The sequence below is a fragment of the Artemia sp. Qi Xiang Cuo genome, chromosome 1 (assembly GCF_049724085.1).
Source record: "Artemia sp. Qi Xiang Cuo chromosome 1, ASM4972408v1, whole genome shotgun sequence".
In the NCBI taxonomy this organism is placed as follows: domain Eukaryota; kingdom Metazoa; phylum Arthropoda; class Branchiopoda; order Anostraca; family Artemiidae; genus Artemia; species Artemia sp. Qi Xiang Cuo.
In genome coordinates, this window is record NC_142794.1 from 77,413,368 (window position 1) to 77,437,576 (window position 24,209).

At 34.2% G+C, this 24,209-nt stretch overlaps 1 protein-coding gene across 1 annotated transcript in view; it reads right to left on the reverse strand.

The window, feature by feature from the left end:
- Window positions 1-236: 236 nt before the first annotated feature.
- Window positions 237-24,209, reverse strand: part of Alg1 (ALG1, chitobiosyldiphosphodolichol beta-mannosyltransferase) — a 44,518-nt gene continuing 20,545 nt past the window's right edge. The window contains exons 3-7 of the mRNA XM_089087187.1: window positions 19,191-19,539; window positions 14,660-14,910; window positions 6,748-6,921; window positions 3,431-3,545; window positions 237-3,063 (exon numbers count right to left, since the gene is read on the reverse strand). Of these exons, the coding sequence (XP_088943313.1) occupies window positions 2,844-3,063; window positions 3,431-3,545; window positions 6,748-6,921; window positions 14,660-14,910; window positions 19,191-19,539 (1,109 nt within the window). The 3' untranslated portion in view covers window positions 237-2,843. The remainder of the gene's footprint in view (window positions 3,064-3,430; window positions 3,546-6,747; window positions 6,922-14,659; window positions 14,911-19,190; window positions 19,540-24,209) is intronic.

The window sequence follows — 24,209 nt, forward strand, 5'->3', positions numbered from 1 at the left end:
TTAGACACCAAGTGTGTGAAGAAACAATTTCAATTTTAAATCGAATTCTTGGGAAATTCCCCGAAAGATTTTTTTACCCATCCTTTTTTTAATAAACATTCCCCTCTTAACAAAGTACATAGGTAAGCAGGGTCACTTGCGTCTATTTTTTTTATTACCAGTAGTATTAGGCCATTAGGCGGTAAGCAGTAAGGCTTGTCGAGCGTGCTACTACAGAAAAAAAAACATAATAAATGATATCTCTTTTAATAAATTACAAACCTCACAAAATTGAAAAGCTCACGAGTTTGTACTCCAAACACAACAAAGATAAATAAAAGCCAAACAAAACCAACTTGAATAGCAAAAATATGAAAAATTCATGTTTTACTACTAATGAAACAATACACCATTTTAAAAGCTATAAGACGTCTTTGCAAGATCTGAAATAGGTACTATAAACGCGTTTTGCCTTATTAAACAATTCGAATACAGTTTCGGCCTTTACTTCTGCAGTAGTTTGGAAATCAGTAAGAACACGTACAATATCTAAGATCAAACACAATATCTGCGAATACCAAAGGAAATTGCAGTTTGAGATGGCTAGGATCTAAGAAAACTGATAGTAAACATTGACTTCTGAGTGGGGGCATATAGAAACAGAGATATTTAGGGGTTTTCAAGCCCCCCCCCCCCCAATTGGTAAATAAAACGAAAGTAGCAGTAAATAATGCATCTCGGCTGTCCTCAGCCACAATCTAGTATGCAAATTTTAAAAATTTCCCAGAAAATTGTAAATAATATTTTTTTTCAAATTATGATTATAAGAAAAAGACTAAGGTATAGAATGAATGGTTCTCCACAGTTCATTTTCTTCCCATCTTTGCTACCCATTTCTTGTTAAAATTAGATACTTAACTCAAAACTCTTCAACAAAATAACGATGAACTAAGAATCACAAAAAAATATAAAATTTTGACAGAGCTCTAGTCTCATTACATTATACTTTTTGTGGCATTTAGTTTACGTTATTTTACGATTATCGAAATAATCAACTTAAGAATCGTCCGACCAGCGAGGTTCCGCGGCAGTGAGACTTTAAAGTACTTATAAACTGCCAGAGGTAAAACTGTGTTAAAATATTCCACGTAAATGAATTTTCAAATAAGAAGAGCAGTTAAACGAAATATTAACGGTGTTTCATCAAATTATTTTCTATCTTTACAGCCATTTTTAATAACGGTAGAAATTAAAAAATAACGCAAGAAAACCTATGTCTGAAATTTTGGACTATTTAAAGTTCTTTTTTGTGACAAACATTATATACATAAAAAGCAAGCAAAAGAACATTTCATTACTATTTCTTTTAAAGCAGCATACTTTTGCAGTGCTGTATTACAGTTCTGTTGGATTTAAGACAGATGAGAAAATGATTTTACCCGACCCTTTCCTGATCAGACTAATTACTTAACTTGAAAGTTACGGTTCTGAAATATTGTAATTAATTAAAAAAAAAATCTAGACGAAACCATTACCAATATCTACTTGAAACATTTAGATTTGTAGAGTAAGAAAGGTTTAATTTAACTTCGAAAGATAGTTGCTTATTTAATTATGTTCCGTACAGAAAGGAGAAGGGTGCGTAGTTGGTTAAAGGCAATGGCTAGATTAATGGGTAAATCATGGTTAAATGAAAGGTTGAAGAAGGATTCTATTTTGAGAAGGCCAACTCATTGGGGGAGGGGGTTTAACAGTTAAAAATATTTCTGTTTGGCTATTTCCTACTCAAAAATTGTTTTGGTCTTTCACGATGAGGCCTGGGCATCTCAAAACTCTAAAACAACGGGATAGTCAGAGGAGAACAGTGGCATAGATGAAATTAAAAATCTAACATTATTTAGCGTATAACAGCTACAAAACACCTTTGAATAGTTGAACCCTACCCCAATTAAGTTGAACTACAATCAAATAGATTTCCTGGGTAAGCTGACAGTCTTTTAATCAGCAGTCAATACTTACTCCCCATATCTGAAAGAGGAATATCTTGCAAAGGCTGAATTGGGAATAGACTATACACTATGAAGCCCAACAGGAAATTCTACATGGCACATTAAGCCCTGAGGAACAAGATAGGGACAAAATTCACTATTGTTTCGTGAATTGCACTGATTTTAACGATTCTTTTTCTGGGAACATGAGATTTCAGTGATTGTGCGTGCATCAATATAGAGAGAAAAAGGGTTTAATTTGCAACACCAATACGTTGTTTTAGCGTAACTTACAGACGGCAGAACTATTTCTTTTTTTTTCAATTTCCAGCAAACCCGTAAACGAATAAATTAGCAGAGCTTCGCTATGCATTGATATAATGGAAGAACACCTTTCTTCTCCATCTATTGATACATGCACATTCTATGAAAGCTTGCAATTTGCTTGGATAATAAAGGAAAAAACTTGTAGAATCTAGTATAAGTCAGGATATCAATACAAATTTTCACCCAGTCACTCCATCTCATATGGTGAAACTATTTCATTCAGTTCCTAAAGATTCAAAAATATAATCTGTTAAACAACTTTGAAATAAGAAATTTTCTAAATATCATATACACTTTCAGGATAGTAAGTCTAACTATATTTGCTTAAAAGTTTGAGCATCTTAATTTAGTTTCTAAATAAATTTTAATCATATTTTTCTGGAAAAATGTGCAATTCAAAAATTTTATTCAATAAAAATTGGGGAAGCTCAAATTACAGATTTTAATCTTACGTTAATTCTGAAGTTAGTAAATTAACTTAGAAACCAAAAATAAACTCAAAAGGAAAATAATTATCACAGGCAGGACGATAAAATAAAAGAGTTCATGTCAGCTGGTCTTGCTGGAATTCGTTAAAATTGGCAAGGCATTTTTTATCCAGTTGTCGTGCCATCGAACTTTTTGGAAAGATTCCAAATTTCGACGGAAGTAAAATTCACTTGGTGATTTTTCAGGAAAACCCTCAAACCAGTTCGCAATTTGGTAACCAAGCTCTTGACATGTTTCAAAGACGAGTCCATTTTCACCATGTTTGACCAGCTCACCAATGCTAAAAGAAACAAACATACTGACAAAATAAGAAAAGAATAAATTTAAGTGAACCAAGGACACTAAAATTTGCTACAAAGAGGAGCAAGGCTCGAATAATTCTCTATACATTAACACTGACATGAATATGAGTGAGTATACAAATACAAGGATATACAAATACAAAAATACAAGGGATAGAGAGGAATGAGGCCTGAGGATAATAAGCAAAACAAACCAACACCAATGAGCAGAACAATGGTACTGATCTGTGGACAGAATAATTGTCTCCTTTATTTTTATTTCAAATTAGGTTTCGAATAATCATAAATATTAATAGACATAATACCAAAAGCACTGGAAACTGACGAGGTTTAGCTAGTACTTACCAGGGAAATTTGTAGGCAAACACAGGGAGTCCACAGCCAAACATATCAACAACTTTCATGGGAAGATCTAGGCCACTTGATGACGTATGAAGGCATACACCAAGGTCAGCACTAGCTGAAATGAAATAAAAGTCTAAAGTCTTTATAATTAGGTTAAAAAAGCTGAGGGTGGCAAAAACAGGAAATTACTCGCTACTTCAAATTAAAATTACGAGCCTCATCTAGTGGGCTACAATTTTGCTTTAATACTTTCAATTCTTTCTTAAAGTGACCCTCCACCGATTACATTATAAAATTTCTCGTTCTATTAAGCAAAATTATACAGTCTGAAGCGCAAGTGGTTTACAAAACAATTCGTATTACAAGTTGCGCATGACCTCTACATAACTACAGAAATTACGGCTACAGGCATATTAGTAAAGCTTTAAGTATCATTTAAATTTAAGACGTCCTCTCAAAAATTGCTTCGGGGGATGGCTGCTGCTAAAACAACGCGCTAGCTGCATACTTGAACGAATAAGATCATCTGTAAACGTTCTGCTTTAGATACTGAGTTAAAATATCACAAAAAGAGAGTAAGGGAAGGCAAAGTCGAGAAAACACAAATAAGAAGAAAAATAACAATTCAAAGTCTATGAAAAAAGCACTGTTCAAGCAGTATCTATTACCAAAGAGAAACGAATAATTAGCAAAAGAATAAAATTGAGTCAAACCGTACCGACATCGAACCGTAATCCAGCAACAACAAGCCATTGGTGACTTACAAAGACATGACACTTTCCCATTTTCCAATAGTCTGTTACAGTTTCCATATATTTCATCAATGTCTTTTATTTATTCATTTTTTTTTTGGACTTGACTTTTAAGTACGAAAAATCTGATTTCTCCAATTCCCTATTTTAATTGGGTTTTCTTTCCTTAGACTGCTCATTCAAGAAACAAATAATACAGAAATTGGCTAACTCGAACTTTAGAAGACAACGAAATATGCAAGTGAGATTAAGGGCATAATAACAAACTTCGACATAGAAATTCGCAGCCTCCGGTTCTTTATCTAAAAATATTTCTATGTATCTTTATTTACTTAGCTGCATATACTACTGCTACTACTACTCATAAAAATAATTAAAAAATTAACTGACCTAATAACTGGGAGGAAACCCATTTTAAATTTACCGACTCAACCCCCCCCCAAAAAAAAAGTGTCTGGAGAGCCACTATAATGCATAGAAATCCCTGTATGTAGACCTTTAGTCTTCTTTTTAAGTACCAAACTCCAGTCCTTAGGAAAAAAACTTGTGATCTCCAAACTACCAGACCTTGGCTGCGTGTACTTATGCTATAGGAAACTCTTTGATAAATCTAATATAATAGTTTTATATTAAATATAAACATATTATAAATATATGACAGAAAACTGTATTACTTTGTTTGATTAACCTTTAATATTACAGTGGATAAATACACTGCAATATTAAAAAAAGGTTTCAAATGAATCCTTCTGTACTGAATGAACTGTAAATAAAATAAATAGGTCATTAGATTTTAAAACAATAAAGTAGTAATTAAGCGATTTAAGCAACTTAGTCCCATTAACATCAACTTTCCAACCAATTCTCGCACACTTAACTCTCAAATCCTTAAATAGAGAATGGAAAAATATTTGAGGACTGGACCAAAAAAAGAACTTTATCACGGATATTAGTGCAACATCAAAAGCTTCACATACTTTCACACGAAGATTTTTCGACCTATGTTATTAGGGCTATTTTAAAATTAAAAAAAAAAACTCTTTTCAGTTTTAATGAAAGAATTTTAATGTAAGTTTCTTTTATATTGTTTTTTATTCTCTTCGTTTGTTTTACTGAGGACGGCCCTTGGATAGGGTCAAAATATTCATTTAAAGTTGCGTTCCACTGTCTTGTATACAAAAAATTATAATTTCCCGGTTGTTCTACTTATTGTTTATATTATAAGAAACCTTGCAAAAATATTACAAGTAATACTCTTATAGTATCACGTTTCGTCTTGTCACCTGCCAAAACAAACTTAGTCTATTATGGATGCTATTTGAACAGACAATCTAAACTGTAAGATGATCATTTTTTGCTTCGTGCAATGGACATATCTTCTACGTGGGCATTTCATCGCCGTTTTAGCAGAATGTGTATGAATGCCATTTTTAAAAATAAATTTCTTTCATAGTTCAGCCCCTACTGTTATTAAAAGTACGCATTTTATAAAAAATTTCAAACGAACAAAATAAATTTCTTGGTATTTTTTTCAGGATATAGCTTGACATAAAACAATTCGATGGAGTGTCGCGAATCTACATAGCTACAGAAATTTCAGCTGCCGGCGAGCCTGCATAAAACTTCCTGTTATTTCTGTAAATCTACAGAAATTCCACTGACTAAAAATAACAAAATAAGAGAATACAAAGTCGAAAAATATCACTCATAAGAATAAAAACCACTCAACGCATATGGCAATAAAGAAAAACTAATATGTGTCTAAATGATAATGCCGAGTTAAACAGTACAGATGTCAAACAGTAATCCAGCTGAAGCAAACCATAGATAACATAAAAAAAATCAATTAAGCACTAATATAGAAAGAAATTTTTGTTCTTATGTGCACAAAAGAAAGGGCATTCGGTCCTATGCTCCCTTCGGATCTCGACACTTTCAAAATTTTTCTAGAGTCTGTAATAATCACCTTATATTTCAACTATGTCTTTTGTCTTTTCTTTCGGATTTGAAATGCAAATTTAGATGAAAAATAAAACACATAGCATTGTTGTTTTTTATTTATTTTCATGATGAAATATAATTTTTTTTGATTGATCGTATTTTTTTAAATTCAAGATTTATTGCAATTTACTGTGCAAACTTTGTGCGTATGTAGAAGAATGAAGGAGTTCTACCTTTTAGAAGAGGAAACTCTGTGTCCAGCTATCAGATAAAACGTGTTTTAAATCTATTACCGTAATATACACCGCTTTGTCAATTACGGTGTTAAATATGAAATTTGATGTACTCGTAATTAAATTGGAACAATTAAAATATAATAACAACAATTTTAATTATAATTAAAAGAATCGAAAAATAATTTGGCTGAAATGACTTTGACTAATGAATTTTTAAAAGGTAAGTATAAGCGATTATTACAGGAGTAGTTACGAACGAAAATTTTTAAGTCTACAGATCAAGAACGGAGTGTTGACAAATTAATAAATAAAAAGGAACAGAAAGAGAAATAATTAACATATTCCCTGACATCATCCCGTGTAACGCTGTGGAAAACGACTAGCTTACCAAGTAGCTTGGGGTAGTCTTCTGTCTCAAGCCATACTGTACAGACTTCGACATTTTGCCAATCCTTGAGCATGATCAATGCCTCGTAATCAGCTTTCAATGGTCCTTTGCCAGTAATAACTACCAACAAAGGTGGATACTTATTGGAATCCTTATTTCTTTGTTCATTATAGACTAGAAGAAAGGGAGATATTTATCAAGCAGCCTATACTTTTCCACCCAAAATAGTAATTAACAGTTTATTAACATTAGAGTTTATTTACGGAAGAAGGAGCATATTATACAAAAAATGGCAATTTTTTACTCTCCAAACAATTTAAGAAATTTTCACTACTGAATGATTTCATTTCAACTTTAATCATCTAAAACTGTACTTTTTTCACAACATCCTTCACAGAATTGGCCACGTTAAACATCTATTTTTGGCCAACTGTATTCAAAAAAGAAAAGACAACATGTTTCTACGTCTTGTTTTAAAGCTTAACTTGAAGGAATCAGCAGATGACTTTGGTGGTAGAGCACCATTAAAATAGTCAGGTCCAGAAGAATGTGCAGCACCACTCAAAGCTGATTTTTCTTCTTCTAAATGCAGCGATAGGAACGAAGGTTTAAACAAAAGAAGGTAAGAAAGAGGAAAAGAGAGGATATGCATATATTTTGAAGACACTGATAGAAAAGAAGGCTAAAAAAACTGTCTCATAGGCACAAATAGATGTCAAATGAACACGTGGCCATAAGGTAAAAAGAGTTAAAATTATCCTCATTATTACCTTATCCTATACTATATTATCCTATATTATTACCTATAGAAAAGAATTTATTTGCGCTAAAAACCCAAAGGCCATGGCAAAAAATATAAAAAAAGAACCATTACAAAGAAATTGCACATAACCTAACATAATCCTACAAAAATCTACTTCTACGATTCATCGGGAGACGAAGGAATTGTGCCAAACTTCTCATACCCACAAAACACTCATTTGCACACACATTCACCAACCACTCAAAATCATAAACCCCCTTACCAATCACTTCCAGTCTCCAATCACTCAGTTCCTCACGTTCACACATCAAGTGATACACGCTCTCGTATAAATCTCGACACATAGGACAAAAATAAGGACCACCCTTTGACTTTTCCCTCCCGATAAACTTTCTTCTTTGGCCCAGTGGCAAACTATTAGCCCTCATTTCAATTAAGCTTAATTTCATTTTTATTCAAACCCACCTTAAAAAATAAAACTTCACCCCAAATCTCCTTCGACCGACAATAAAGACGTAGTGAATTCGAAATTGAACGCTAAATATATTACCTTATTATAAGAGAGATAATAAGGCAATAAGGTATTTTTAGGTAAAATTATCCAGACAGTACACATGCTCCACACACTATATACTTGTTGGAGCTATAGCATGAAGAATCATCTTAAATGCAAAATATGTTATATTTAAAAACATCCTAAATATAGAAGTTAGAGCAGTTTTTGCCACTATTTTTCCAAACGATGCAATAAAAAACCATCGCACGAAAAACGATTTCCCCAAAAGACACTCTCTACCGAATTTCAGCTCATCTTTAACTGTTTCCCAGCCTGTTTCTATGTCGTACCGCATTCGCTGCTTAATCCCAAGATATGAAAAAAAATTGTCGCCTGAATTATCCAAAAAATCAACAAAATGCCCCCACAGTTTATCTCTTTTGAGTAATTGAACAGACATTGCATATCTTTTGTATTCGTTCGCTTATTTTCCTTCCTTTCTACGTTTTCAATAGCCTTAATTTTTTTTTGTATATATTTTAACTAGTTTTACTTTTACTTTTTTATTTTATCTATAACCTTTCAATAGGCCTAGACAAAGAAAAGTCAAGATTCAACCTTGAGAATGAGAGTAATTGATGGTGCAAATTGAAAGATTGTGGAGTTGAGGGAACATAGTGCAAATTATCTTGCTGAAAAATCAAGAGGTTCAATGAACAATTTTTCTGGGCATGTTTAAACGTAGCTCCTAGTTGCTTTTATTACCATCATGCTCAAGATAATCTTTATTCCTTCTTCAAATTACACAAAAACTTCGTAGACAAGCAGCAACTAAATCTTTAAAAAAGTCGTTAAAGAAATTGCAATGAAGATCTGAAACAAGCATATTTGTGTTCAAGTTCAAGTACGTCCTTCGATACTGAGCAAAATGCTATTTTGAAAAAACACCAGTGTCTACGCTCACTTTGGTTCGATGTAGTTCTGGAGAAAAAACTATATCTCGGAATATTTCCAAGTGGATGATCAAAAAGAAATATTAGGAGTGATTGTACCCTTATTAGTACTGGGATATTCTGACAATATTTTGCCTAGCTTCTATTAGCAATCACATCACAGAGCTTCGTTTACATAACACAATCACATACCTTGAGAAAAATGGGAAGAAGCGCCAAATGGTAGATTGAGTTTATTTTCTTTTTTGCTGACGCTACTACGTCTCCACTCTTGTTCTTGGAAGTTAGAGAACAAATTTCTGTTCCCAGCTACTAAGAAGGCAATAAATTCAAAGTTTACACGTGGACCCTGGGGAAGCTCGGGGTGTATCTCTCTAAGCAATTATCGTTATTAGAGGTTACGTACCGATTGGTGACAAATACAAATAAGTTACACACTTTAAAATAGCCAAATAAATTCAGCTACAGAAATACTTATCGTAAACAGTTGACAAGATTATAGCCGACCTAGTGGAAATGGTTGAAACCCCTGAAGGAAATGGTTCTCACATCTTCAGAAACTATGACTTTTCGTTTTTTGTTAAATAATACACTACCAACTAGTTTGTTTGGGCTTTTACATTCTTTCTAAATGGAGTGTAATTTTTTTTTACAACGGAATGAAATCAATTGACTCTTCAATTTCCTTAGGGGGGCACAAGTCTATAAAGTAAAAAAGTTGAAAAAAACTGGAGGAACAACGCTGAGAATTAAGACGTCTACGAGCCGTCTGACACATTACCCAACTCTCTTCAATTTTTTGGTCTTAGTGCCAAAGTAGTCGAATGACTAATAGCTTTATTTTTCTTACGGTTCGTCGTTTACCTTAGCTTCAATTACCAAGTACACTGTGCGTTTGCTTTTGCGGTTGCTAATGTTTGGATTATCAGTTCCTGATATTGGCTTTATACTGTGGTTAATAGTCGTTATTGTACTTAATATAATATAAAAGTAGAATTCCTAACGAAAAATTGACAATTACTTTTTGCAAATGATCTTCAATCTAGTCACAGTCTAAAAATGAAACTCAGAGAGGAAAGAAATTAACAAAATGAAAAATAAAATAAAAAAAGGTTAAAAAAACGAAAATTTTGTCAGCCAATGGCGAACCATGAAGAAGAAGAAGAAAGAAGCAAATATTTCGACAAGAACCTCCGCCGAGTCGTCCTCAGTGCTAAACAAAAAAGAAAGAAAAGAAAAAGAAACAAACGAAAATCGAAAAATCGACTTTTTTTATTTTATTTTTCATTTTTTTTTCCTCTCTGAGTTTCATTTATCATGTATAGCCAGTGTGGTCTAAGAATGTATTCATAGTCTAAATCCGAGGAACCGTCAAGCCGGTGAAATACCCTTTGAGTACAATATTTAATCCCCAAGCCGACGTCCCTCAGTTTATTAAATGGACATTATGCGTCCTTAAATTTCGGATGCGAATGAGCAATTACTTATCGAACGAATCTTATTTGTTATTTTAAAGAAAGTAGTAGAGCCAGGTGAAGGAAGCTTTTGGGAATCCTGAAACTCTTTGAAGGTTTCATTCACCTGGCTTCGCTACTTTCTCTAAATATTTAAGATTTTTTTGAGGAAACCCAATCGTTTAGTCTATTAACTTTTTCTTACAAATGAAGCACTAAAGAGCCTCTTTATATACATGGGGGATTACGTGGCAAAGTAAAAAAAAAAAAAACGATTCAATTATTGTGCAAATCTTTTTATATCTTACATAAGTATTTTGGTTTAATACAACAAAAATGGCAGTTTAATTTCATCAATTATCAAGTGTTCTATTTTTTAATAAGGTCTCTCGACGCTACACTGTTGTTGGTGCAAGTTTTTCAGCAATTTCTATTTTATATGTTAAAACGCTGAAGACCCAGCTGAGAAGTTTCTCATTCTCTGAGCAGGAGATTATAATTAGAGAAAACTTAGCAAAAAGATCACAATTCGGTTCAATATTGCAGCAATGTGGCCGAGAGAAAAGGCTTTGACTTATCGCTGTGCACCTTGGAGAATTTGAACTTCAGAGAGGGTTGGGAGCTAACCAACAAGGGATTTTAATTAGATAATGCTTTGGCTAATCTTTGTTGACAATAATTACTCTGTTGATCTTTTACGATTTGAAACTTCAGGGTTATCATAAAATATAGCACTAATGGCCCAGAAATAAATGTAGAAAGACGAATACACATGTACAGGATTGTAACCAGTCCCTCCCCCCATCCAACCTCTCTCGTCTGAAAAAAAAAATGTCCTAATACTACTAAAAGTTTTGTATTTCGATAAACTTAATGGTTCAATTTGATTTTTTTTTGCAACAAATGTTGAACAATTCTTCAATGTGCTACTGTAAAATGCGTACTTGAGTATGGGTTGAAATTTTGACGTCTTATTTTTTGCTCAACAGGCTTGTGTAGAAAATCTCAACAACATAATTAAAACATTCGTAAACTAAAAAATGTAGGATTTCTCCCCCTCTCATACTTTCTTTTTTACCTTTTTTTCCGTCCGTGGCTTTTTTTGCTATATTTAAGAAAAACTCACTGCAGTACCAAGCCACCTGAGGTTAACACAGCTGCGCACACTCCTCCTCTACCCCAAACTATTCAAAGCTTCACTCTTTACACCCTCCAACAAAGTTCCTATTTCCTTTAAATAATTCCTCATGACCCCTCCACACATCGTTCGAGAATACCCTACTTTTCGTTTGATCCCAGATTGTTTGCAAAAAGAGAAATATATGGCGACCTGTCATCCACAAAACATGTTATAGCCTTCTCAACCTTTCTTTTATTATATCCCTTGAAAGTGTGATAGTGCTACATTGTCCGTACAGCCTGTTGTCTGACACAACGTCAGTCAAACAAGCATATGAAACTATCAATGAACAATTCCTCAGGAAAAATATTAACGAATCTCCCTCTGCCTTTCGAATCAAAAGTTAAGAGCCTAAGAAAATTTGCCTTATTTTTGAAAAAGGGGGAACACCCCCTAAAATTCATACAATCTTAATGACAATTACACCATCGAAAAACCCTGTTGTAGAGGTTTGAAGCTCCTATCTGCACAAATTTGGAATTTCGTGCTTTTTGCCAGAAGAAAGATCACGGATGCGTGTTTATTTATTAATTTTTTCCAGGGGTGATCGTATAGACCAAGTGGTCCTAGAATTTCGCGAGAGGGCTCATTCGAATGGAAATTAAGGCTCTAGAGCCCTTTTTAATTGACCAAAAAATTACAGGGCAACTGGGCCTCCTTCGACGCTCATTCTTCCTCAAAGTCGCAGGATCAAAATTTTGAGATAGCCATTTTAGTCAACATAGTCGAAATATCTAATAACTATGTCTTTGAGGACGACTTAATCCCCACAGTCCCCGGGGAAAGGGCTACAAGTTATGAACTTTGCCTATTGTTTACATATAGTATCGATTATTGGTAAGTATACAGAAGTTTTTAGTTTTTTTTCTGGTGGGGGGGGGGGATCGGGGGGATTGGGCTACGTGGGAAGATCTTTCCATGGAGCAATTTTTCATCGAAGGAAGAGAATTTCCATGAAGTTGGATCTCCCAGCATTATTTAAAATTCAATCAAAAATTAAACAAAAAACAAGTTTCTTCATACTGAAAGTAAGGAGTAACATTAAAACTTAAAACGATCAGAAATTATAACGTATAAGGGGGTTTTGTCCCCTCGTCAATACCTCGCTCTTTATGCTAAAGTATTTTTAGTAATTTTTAAAGAGCTATTTATTCTAATTAAATGGCCTTTGTGATTTAGGGGCTACTCTTATAGAACTGGGACAAAAATCGAACTTTAGCATAAAGAGCGAGGTATTGACGAGGAGGCAAACCCCCTCATAATAAGTATATGAGGGAGTTGGCCCCCTTTTCTATACATCGGCCTTTGCGCTAAAATTTAAACTTTCTAAAATAATGCCCATATTAGCGATAACTAGTTTTTGTTATTTTCCAGCCAATCTTAGCACTAAGTTTTACCTTAAGTAGTTTAATAACTATGATTTTTTGTGATAATACACCAAAGATATTGTATGTCTTCGGCTTTTGGTTATTATGAAATAAAAAAAAACAAGTTTTTCCCAACTGAAACTAAGGAATAACATTAAAACTTAAAACGAACATAAATTATTACGTATGTCTTTTAAAGATCTTTTCTTTCATTTATTTCAGTCATTTGAGAATTGCTCAACTTGTGAATATCATTTTCATAAAAATAGTTTCGACCTCTTTGGTTGTTTTATTACTATGCCTTACAAAATTAGTTCCGCAAATATAGCTAATTTAAGTTACGCGGGAGAATCTTTCCATGGAGAAATTTCTCGTAGGGGAAAGGAATTTTCCGCGGGGGGGGGGGGGATTTCCCAACATTATTTAAAAACGATCAGCAATTAAATACAAAACAAGTCTCTTCAAATAAAAGTAAGAAGCAACATTAAAACTTAACAGAAACAGAAAATATTACGTATATGAGATAGGTTGCCTCTCCTCAATAGCTCGCTCTAACGCTAAAGTTTCTTTTTTAACTTTAAAAAAGGTTATTATTCTAAGTAAACAGCCTTTGTGATTCAGGAGTCATTCTTAGACAACTGGAACAAAAATCAAAATTAGATTATTATAAGGTTATTATTAGTTAAAAAAAGTAAAATTAATGTGCAAATTTCGCTGTAATTATTCATGTATGGTGAGCCAAATTCAAAACGTGCATTAATTAAAAAACGTTCAGAAATTAAATAATAATAATAAATAAAATAACTAAGAGTAAGGAGCGACATTAAAACTTAAAACGAACAGAAATTATTCCGTATATGAAAGGGGTTGTCCCCTCCTCAACGTCCCGCTCTTTAGTGCTAAAGTTTTTTATTGTTTTATCAGGTAGAGTTGTGAGAAAGAGTCAAACTAGCGTAAAGAGCGGGGCGTTGAGAAGGTGACAGTCCATTTCATATATGGAATAATTTCTGTTTGTTTTAAGTTTTAATGTCGCTCCTTACTTTCAGTTAAAAAGCACTTTTTTTATTTAATTGCAGATAAAATCTTAAAACCAAAACAATAGGGTTTTCTGATACGCCGAATCTGATGGTGTGATTTTCATTAAGATCACTTGACTTTTAGGGAGTATTTTCCCCTTTTTTCGAAAATTGGGAAAATTGTCTCAGGCTCGTAACCTTTGATGGGCAAGGCAAAACTTAGAGAAAAATTTATATATTTGAAATCATCATTAAAAGGCGATTCTTTTGATATATGTATTGGTATCAAAATTCAAATTTTTAGGGTTTCGGTTACTATTGAGCGGAGTCGCTCCTTACATACAGTTCGTTACCACGAACTGTTAAGCCTCTTCACACATAGAACTAACCTATGATTATCAAATGGAATTAACCTATGATTATGCGTATAATGTAATAATGCGCGTTTATATACTGTTTTATGAAATGAATAAAGGATAAAAATCCTCCAAAGCCATTGATTGGACACATACATTGGACACATAGGGCGTCCAAAATTGTCGAGGTTTCTGCTAAAGGTTTTTTTTAGGGACAGGCGAAAGCCTGCAACCAAACCTTGAAGCCCCTGGATAGAACCCTAGACCATGAATTGCCACGCAGAGATCAATAATGTGAATAACGAAGAAGGAAAAAAAAAACTTTACATTCGAGAGCATCCAAAAGCAGGTCAAAGTTTTCATCCTTGGTCCATGATGTACTTGAAACTATAAGCCCTGGTCGATCTTGCCTTAAATGAACACGCCCATCAGCAAATCGTTCTGTTATCAAATTGGTATCAGGCCCTGTCGAAGCTAATACTGGATAATGTTCTCTTAACCGCATAAACAGAGCATGACGATCTGGCAATGGCGCAGGCCGAAAAATAGATGCCGGACGGTCATATAAAACAGTGGCACTGGAAAAAAGAAAGACAGATGGAATTTATTTAGATTCACAATTGAATTGGAGTAGGAAGAAAACACCGGTAATTTCCGATTGTTTAAAACCCTTCTCCAAATTAATGTTCCCTGGAATTTTTCATGTGGCAGGGAGTCCAGATTAAGAAAAAGGAATGCCCTTGTGCCCTTATATTGTTAGACTTACTTTTTTTCTTTTTTTTTGCTTAGACGAAACACAGGCAATTCAGCCCAATTCGGCATCGAGAAGCTGTTGGACCATATGCTTCCATTGGGCTCTGTCTTCTGTGAATAGTCGAATAAACTCCAGCCATTCCTTGTCCCACATATGACCATGCTTTCGGTGTCCCCCAAGCGGTTCAACATCCTTTCTGCAACGTTATACCAAGATTTCATCTGGCCACCTGGTTTTTTCTTCCATGAGGGATCAGGGGCTACTAGTAGTACCTGGCGTGTCAGGGTCACTTCCGAGCACCTCATTATGTGATCAGCCACTTGAGACGTCTTTTCTTGATCATGGTGGAAAAGTCATGCTTTTGTCCACATACTTTCATCAGCTCTTGGTTTGTGATTCTTTGCGCCAGCTGTATGTTGCTAATAGCCCGTAGACATTTTCGGACAAAAGTGTCAAGCTGACGCTCTTCCTCCGCCTTGAGAGACCAGGTCTCACATCAGTATAGCAAAATTGAACGCACACATGCTGAGTAGATCCTGAGCTTCGTAATGAGGTGATTTCACTTCTAGTCCAAATGTACTGTATTGAGAATGTGCTAAACAATGATCAAGTTACTAAATTATATAGAAAAAAAAAATAAAAAAGTTGACACTTTGTGACGCTTAGGAAGTGAAGGAAAATTTATTTGTGAGGAAGAATTGAGACAGTACTAAAAAGATTAGAAAATAACAACACCACAAGCGGTGATAGTTATGTGGTTAATGAGTTATATAGTCAAATGGTTAAAAAGTTGTTTTTTTTTCTTAATATGGCGGCTGTGAAGATAGAGATAAACTGTTAAGCATGAACCAAGCATAAAAGGAAGTACCAAGCGATTTTAAGAAAACTCAAATTGAACCCCTTTGGAAGGTACCGTAATAAGAGTGAATGTGGTGATGACAGAGGTATTACCTTGGCTTCTGTAGGAAGCAAATTACTTAGTTTGATGACGATTTTTACACTTAGAAATGCCGTAGATACAAGTTTTAAGAGACAAACAGTGAGGTTCTCGAAGTTTTTTTTTAATTTTTGGTTACTATGGGCCGTGGTTCGTCCCTTACTAGGAACTAGGATGATACTTTTAGACTTAAAAATTCTGTAGATAAAGTTTTAAGAGAAGAACAGTGTGGTTTTATGAAGAGGATATGGTGTTTTGACAAAATTTTAGAACTTATAACTGAGAAGTACCTGAGATATAGGACCCCTTTATTCTTTAGTTTTAAAGATTATAGCAAGCGTTTGATTCAGCTGATAGAAGAAATTTAGTAAATATCCTATTCTTGTAGGGCACATTAGAAAAATGTGATTAGTGCTATATACTAAAATAACATTATTGCGGTTAAGGTAGTATGTCAGATTAATAGCTGGTTTCGAAGTGAATCAGGAGTTAGGCATGGTTACGTTCTATCCCTACTTATATGAATCATTTTGATAGACTCTGTCCTAAGGAAGGTGGCAAAAGCTATGGGAGAGCGCAGAATCAAATGGGAAAGTAAAACTCTCCTAAACTTAGCTTATGCTGATTATTTGAGCGTCCCACATAGCAAAATAAGTGATTTTTCCGGAGGCTTTGAGAGTTCAGGACGAAAGAAAAGGTTGAGAAATTAATGCTCAGAAAACAAAATCACTTAGACAGGGAATAAGAAAAGGTGAAGAGTTCAATAGCGTGAAGACCAATAAAGTAGATAGCTTCAGTTATCTGGGCAGGATTGTTAGTACAGATTGTGGATGCAGTGAATATATTAAAAGTAGAATAGTCAAGGCCCAGGGTTTTGTTTCACAGGTAAAAAGGTTTGGAATATAGAAAGATAAGTCAACAAACCTGTGTAGGAAAAATATGTTGTTACACTTACAAAATTGCAGCAGTCTATAACCATAACTAACTTCATTTTCTACGCCAAAATTAGAATACTAGAAACTACAATGATGACACTGGTTCTGAAACGTGGGCACTCCGAAAGACGGAGGAGGACTTTTTAGATTTTTTTTTCTTTTTTTTTCAAAGGAATTGTCTAAAGATTGTTTTTCGTAGAAGTCTGACTGACCGTATTTTAAACAGTAAGTTGTATGAAAAAGGTGGTTCCATGTTGCTTTTTAGGGCTATAGTTAGAGAAAGTTCGATATGGTTAGGGCACGTTCCGCGGATGAATGATGATATTTTACCGAAGATTGTCCTTTTCGGCAAACTATCTAGGGCCGAACAGAAAATAGGTCATTCCCAGATGAGGTGGGAGGAGGTCATGCGGCCTTAGCAAAACTGGAACTTCTTGGACGAGTGTAATGAGGGAAGCTTTGAATAGATTGGAACGGAAGAGGAGTGGGTGTAGCTATATTGGCCTGAGGCGACTTGGTTTTGCAGTGAGTTATAGTATTAATTTCTGGGAAACTTAAGTATTTTATATTTTAAGATGCAGCTAATATTTTACATTTAAATATTCTATACAAATACAGTGCATGTAGCTTAATATTTGATGCTAATACGTTACAATCAGTCTGGATAGCACTAGTCCATACTAGTAATGTAAAGGTAATAACGGCTACAACAAGTTACTATGGGTGCTTATCAAAATTAAATTTACAAAAAAATGACGTTCAGGAAAAATAAACAACAAAAAAAAAAAACTTTCTTGTTAATCATTATACAGTAGAAATTGCCGTGAAATCTAATAAAGAACGATGGCCGTCTGATAGTGAGCAACAATAGCAAGAACGATATGGCAAAGAGACATTAAAGCAAAAGTGCTACTAATTTTTTTCCAATCTGAGAAACAGATTGACCGTGCCACTTAGATGCCAAGTTAAAAACCATCATCAGAGAGCGATGAAAGCTCCCTGCAGCAGGAGACACACTAAATGCAAACAAGATGAAAAATAAAATTGTCTCGTCCGCTCCGAGCTTGTCAAAAACAGGGAGATACAGCCCCACTCTTGTGGTCGGATTCTTCGAAGTGGCCCAGTAAAACGATGTAATGGAAAGAAGAGCGAAACTAAGGTACGAATCAGAGACCCGGACGGGAGTTTAATCAGAGCCGCAAAGGCTAACACATGTTTTACTAAGATATTACTGTTTTCTTTATATTTGCACAAGCAGCATAATTTAGTTTTCATTTTTTAGTGCCATGATAGCTATCTAATAAACAAATACTAATATATATATATATATATATATATATATATATATATATATATATATATATATATATATATATATATATATAAATAGGAAGTTCACTTTTTAACAACAACAGCTATTACTCGGCAATAATTAAGAAACGTTTTTAAATGAATGCAAAACTCAAAATGATAATAAATTAGCCTACATATGATATAAATATGAATGAAGAACTGGAGCCTAAAACAAACAGATGTTTACTAAGGACAATAAAGTGAAACTCAAAACTAATACATATTACCCCAAACAAGTACGACGCTGCCACCCCTTCAAACCCTCCAAAAACTAACCTTTTTAGCTTCATTAAAAAACTTCACTAAAATTGAGGTTTTGTTGAGCAAATTGGTTCCTCATTGAAGTTTTTTTTGTGATAAAGTAGGAGATTATGTATCAACCTATAAAATCAAACCAACGATTAATAAATGGAATACCAAACGAAATCACACAAAAACCTGCTCGAACTTTACAGAAGGGGAAAACTTCTGAAGAGTGGACCATGTCCATTTACAACATATTTTGACCTACTTTACACAATCAATGCTATCAACGATATAAAAAAATGTCATTTTTTAATTAAAAAAGCTTATTTTAGAAAGGTCTTCTCTTTCTTTCTTAAACGAAATAAAATTCCAATCCAGAAAGCAGCTAATTACAAAGACTAAATTTTTTTTAACAGAGGGTTTGTATAACGCAGTACATGTAAGATGATTAATGAATACTTTTCAGTACCTCTAAAATTGACCTTAAAATTTTCACTTTTCAAGTTGACTTTTTACATTGTTGCATCTTTTATCTTTTTTTTCTTATTCTTTTTTTATATATATTTACCTTCTGTAGTTGTGTGTTTGAATATGACATGGGCCCTAATAAACAGAAGAATTGGGAAAAACTACCTAATTTTCCAATTTTTTTGCAAGTCTGATTTCATAGCCTCTGTGACACATAAATTAGCAATTGCTCTTCTGCCAAAATTCTCTTCAATGACCTTTGACGCTCTCACCAAAAAATGATTTGTCCCTAAATTTAGAGCCAAAATTGAATGACCATAGTTGTGCCAATCCACAATTAGATCACATCGCTTTACTTTACATACAAACCAAGTCACAGGGAGCATTGGCACTGAAGGCGGATTCTGCACAAGAACAGCTGATGGCCGACTAATAAACATCAAAGCAAAGAAGAGTGTCACAGTTTGCCATAGCACTTTGAAAACATAGGAACATATTCGAGGCATAAATGGAACTGAAAGCAAAAGAAATGTCTGTTAAAAATAAGCACCAAGTAATTCATTTTTTTAGGTCATCAGACAACTAATACTTCAATTCTTTTATGCAAAACAAAAAAAGAACTGAAGTCCATGAAAAACATTTTACTCTTCAGGTTCTTTAACTTCTTCAATATTCTACCATTCAACTCCACTGTTGGTGCAAACATAAACTGATACAATTTTTCATAAAGGTCGGGAAACAAGGTCTAAGCAGAAAAAAGAATAATGAAAAAAAGCAAAAAAGCATTAAAAAAATAATTTTGTTATACAATTTGAAAATATAAGAACGCGTCCGTGGTAGAAACGGAATTGAAAGCGACAGGAATGTCTATTGGGAATAAGAACGACGTGATTCATTTTTTTCATGTCATCAACCAAATAATACCTTCCTTCTGCTATGCAAAAAAAGAACAAACTGAAGTTCATGAAAGAATATGTGTCTTCTCATTTTTATTTTGCCTTCTGAAATGATTTGTCCACTGTTGGCAAACTTAAATGTTGTTCCACTCCAGATGAAACAACATATTGACACATTTTCTGTAAAGTTTAGGAAATAAGGCACTAATAGAAAAAAAGAAGATAAGTTTTAGGTTTCAGCAAAGAAGTTAGGCCCAATAGTTAGGTAACCAAAAACAAAAGGATGTAATTCTTTAATACATCGAACATCGATCCTTTCTGGCCAAAAAGCTCAAAATAGAAAAGTAAAAGCTCAAAATAGACTGCTCTCATGATATTTTTTTTTTTTTTTTTTTTTTTTAGTTTTTTTTTTTATTTTTTTACACTGAATGAGTTAATAAAAACATAATATTCTTTAAGCCAACGACTTCTGCCGAATTATTTGTTATTTTGTTTTTACGCTTAAAAATGTTATATGGTTTCTAATGAACCTGAGCGTTACACGCTAATATGCGCTGGGACCTATTTTCATATTTTTAATATCATATGCAGTTTTGTTTTGTTTAGTATTATATGGAGACTTCTGTGATTGCAGTTTTGCTTTGTTAGTATTATATGGAGATTTCTATTTTTTTTTTTTTTGTGACCCATTTGTTAATAATAAAAAAAAGTAACTAGATCTTTTTCCAGTTCTACGATTTTAGGTCGTCGCTGTCTCGAAAACCCAAAATTCAGTCAAATAACTTAAAAAAAAGAAGAAAACAAAGAACTTTAAAATCGAAATACATTTTATTCGGGTTTAGTATGCAAAACTGCAAAAACAATCCTTCCTATATTCCGTTCTTTATTCACTGTTCTGCTTATTCATTTTTTTTTTATCTGCGCCAAGAATTGTAAAGAAATTGAAGAAAAAGAACTAAAGCTCATAAAAAAACTAACATACTACCTGTCAGAATTATTTCGACCTCAAATTTCTTACCACTCATCTCTACTATCGATGCAGGATATAGGCTACCGACATAATTTTTTTTTTTAGTGATTGCGAAAGACCCCTTTGCAAAAATTATTCGAAAAAAACTACGTTTTCTAAAGAGTTAAAGAGGCTGAGTCACAAGTTCGAACCTTAAAACGCACAGGGATTAGGAGGTACCGTTGTGGGGCTGCCGCCCCTTAAACCCCCGCTTCCGTATATAAAAGGGGCTGTGCCCTCCTCAACGCCTCCCTCTTTACGCTAAAGTTTTTATTAAAAAAAAGAGTTGTGAGAAAGTCAAACTTTAGCGTAAAGAGCGAGGCGTTGAGGAGGGCACAGTCCCTTTTATATACAGAAGCGGGGGTGTGGGGGGCCGGCAGCCCCCCAACTGTACCTCGTAATCCCTCTACGTTTTAAGGTTCGAACTTGTGACTCAGCCTCTTTAACTCTTTAGAAAACGTAGTTTTTTTCAAATAATTTCTGCATGTTTTTGTACAGTTTATTACTTATTATTGCTTGACTAACTGTTAGCTGATCGTGTCAGGAGTTAAAGTTGGGGGGTTGCCGCCCCCAAACCCCCGCTCTTGAAGATACTTGTGTTAAGGCTTTTAATTCCTGAATAATCAAATCAAATGCACAGTAAGATTTTCTTTTTTCAACTTTTCTTCGAGCATGCGGTTGTACGACATGTTATCAAAGCAGTGGAGACTTACCTGGAACCTGAAGGCCGACTGTGATATTCTTCTGAAGACGCCTGTTGAGCCGAAGGATTTAATAGATTGGATTTAAAAAAGAAACTGAGTTTCTTTTTTGAACTTTAAATTCAAAATATGAAAAAATTTCTCTGATGGGAAATCGAACCCGGATCTTCCGCCTGACAGTCAGGAACAGCGACCATTGTACCACAGAGATACTTACGGAAATAGTATTTTAGTGTCCGGTATCTATTTTTGACGCAATTAAATCCCCACAAAACTTGATATTTGGTTTTTGGAAAATAGGGAAGGACAACGTTAAAGGGGGGCTGTGGTGGTAAAAATTAACATGGGCTCTTATAGTAAAACGAGGTTTTTCGTAAATGTAAATTCGGGGGATAATTTTGTCGGTCTGAAAATATCAAAAGGCCCTAACAGGTGGATTTCCGCTTTGAATGAGTCCTCATACTCGGATCGGGCTCCAACTGTGGCCTTTAGGCGTGGCTTATAAAAAAAAGAGAAATGAACCGGGTTTGGCTATTTTTGTTTTTTGGAAAACAGAGACTGAGTAATGGGATTGAGCTGAAATTTTCAAGTTAATCTCCCGGGCTCAAGGAAAGCTCAATTACTAAATTTTAGCTCAATCAGACAAAATTAAAGGGGGGTTGTGGTTGGAGGGTTGAAAATTCCGGCCCACTTTTACCCATGAAGATATAGTCGGAGGGGGGTGAAATTTTTGCACGTTTCTTAGTTGGAGCTTGGGCTACAAAATGCGATCATCGCTGTCTCTCTGCGACCGCTAGGACCGGAAATCGCTTAACATTGTGGTGGGTCGCCTCTTTATAGAGGCACAAGTGTGCCTCCTTGACGAAACAAAAAGGAAGGCAAATTAGATGTTTTAACAAAGAAGTGAGGCCAAGCAGTGGGGCGAAAAAAACAACAACAATGGAACCATTTACATAAAAGATCAAATGTAATTTTTGGGGGTTTTGTCATATATTATCTTTGCCATATTATTTAGTAAGCGTGAGAACGTATCTGACGTAGAAATGGAACTAGATAAAAAAGATAAAGGATAAAGACCCTTGACAGCCATTTCTGATACACAGGGCATCAAATTGACATTTTAGTTGAATATCAACAGCAGAAGAACATGGAACTGACAGAAAAATAAATGTCTGTTAAGAATAAAACCGAGATGATTTATATTTGTATGTCACCAAACTACTAACATATTACATTTCAGTTGATAAGAAAAAAGTTAATTTCATGGGAGAGCTAGGATACTACTTCTCATGCTTTAAATCTTCTCAGATTCTTTACCCTTCTTCGCTTTATTATAGTTACCCCTTTCGTATGAAGGGTAAAAGCTAGGAAATATAGTCTGAAGTGAAAAAAAAACAAAATATATACATAAGCTCGACATTTTAAAAAAGAGGTAAGACCAAGCAGTTGGGAGATAAAAATGGTTACAAATAAAATATTAAACTAAGAGAGAAAAAACGATCCTGATAGAAATTTTACCCTGAGTAGTAAGTACAATCATAGTTTTTTTCATGCCAACAGTTTTGACAAAATTATTTTTGTTCAGCATTGTTTGTGCCATAAGGGTTTTGATTTTTTTTTTTTTTGTAACACGAATCTGAAATAACGCTCGAGTTTTCTAATGAAATTAACACAAACTCAAAAATGTAAACAGATTTTTCCCGATTACTACAATTTTTTGTTATTGCTGTCTGAAACACCAAGAATTCAGCTAAATAACTTCGAAAACGCATTATGAAAAATAAAGCACATCACAATTCATTGATGCTGTTGACTTTAGCATACAAAACTGCAAAACACTTCCTAATTTTCTTTTTTTTATATGTATTTTTTTCTGAAACTAGCATTATATGAAATTTATAATCAATAGCTTCAAGTGTGATAATAAACGAAATTGAGGTTTTTTATTAGTTAAAAAACTAAAACACGACATTTCAACGGAGCTTCTTATGCTCAATCCGAAAACAAATTTGCAATTTCCCTGTCTTCAAAAGTTCAATAAAAAAGAACTGACAACACAGGATTAAGATAGAATATGACAACCACAAAATTTTACATGCTAAAAATAATAAACAATCCAAGACATTATGAATATACATAAATATGTCATTTATAATAAGGAAGTACATTATAAAATTCACCTCCTTCACATGCCAGCTACATCAAGTTTCTCTTGTGCAAAGGCTCCTATGCTGAATTATAGGTACTGACATCAGAGGCGCAGCTTGGGTTTTGAATTTGGAGGGGAGGGGGTAAAAGGATTGTGCCGACAAAATCGTCCAGTGTGCCAACAAATGCAGACACATACGACAAATTAAACTAAAAACATAAACTAAATACCAAGGTTTCGGCACTGCGCGCTGAGACCTCGGAACTTAGGAGGGGGGGGGGAGCACCACACCCACTCCCCCCTTAACCGCGCCCCTGATTGGTACTCTTGTGTATTTAGTAATTATTTGATTAGTAAAATATTGGTCACCCACTTTGTTACGTCTTGAATCACTCTATCAGTAGAATTAAAAAAAAGACAACAAACAGA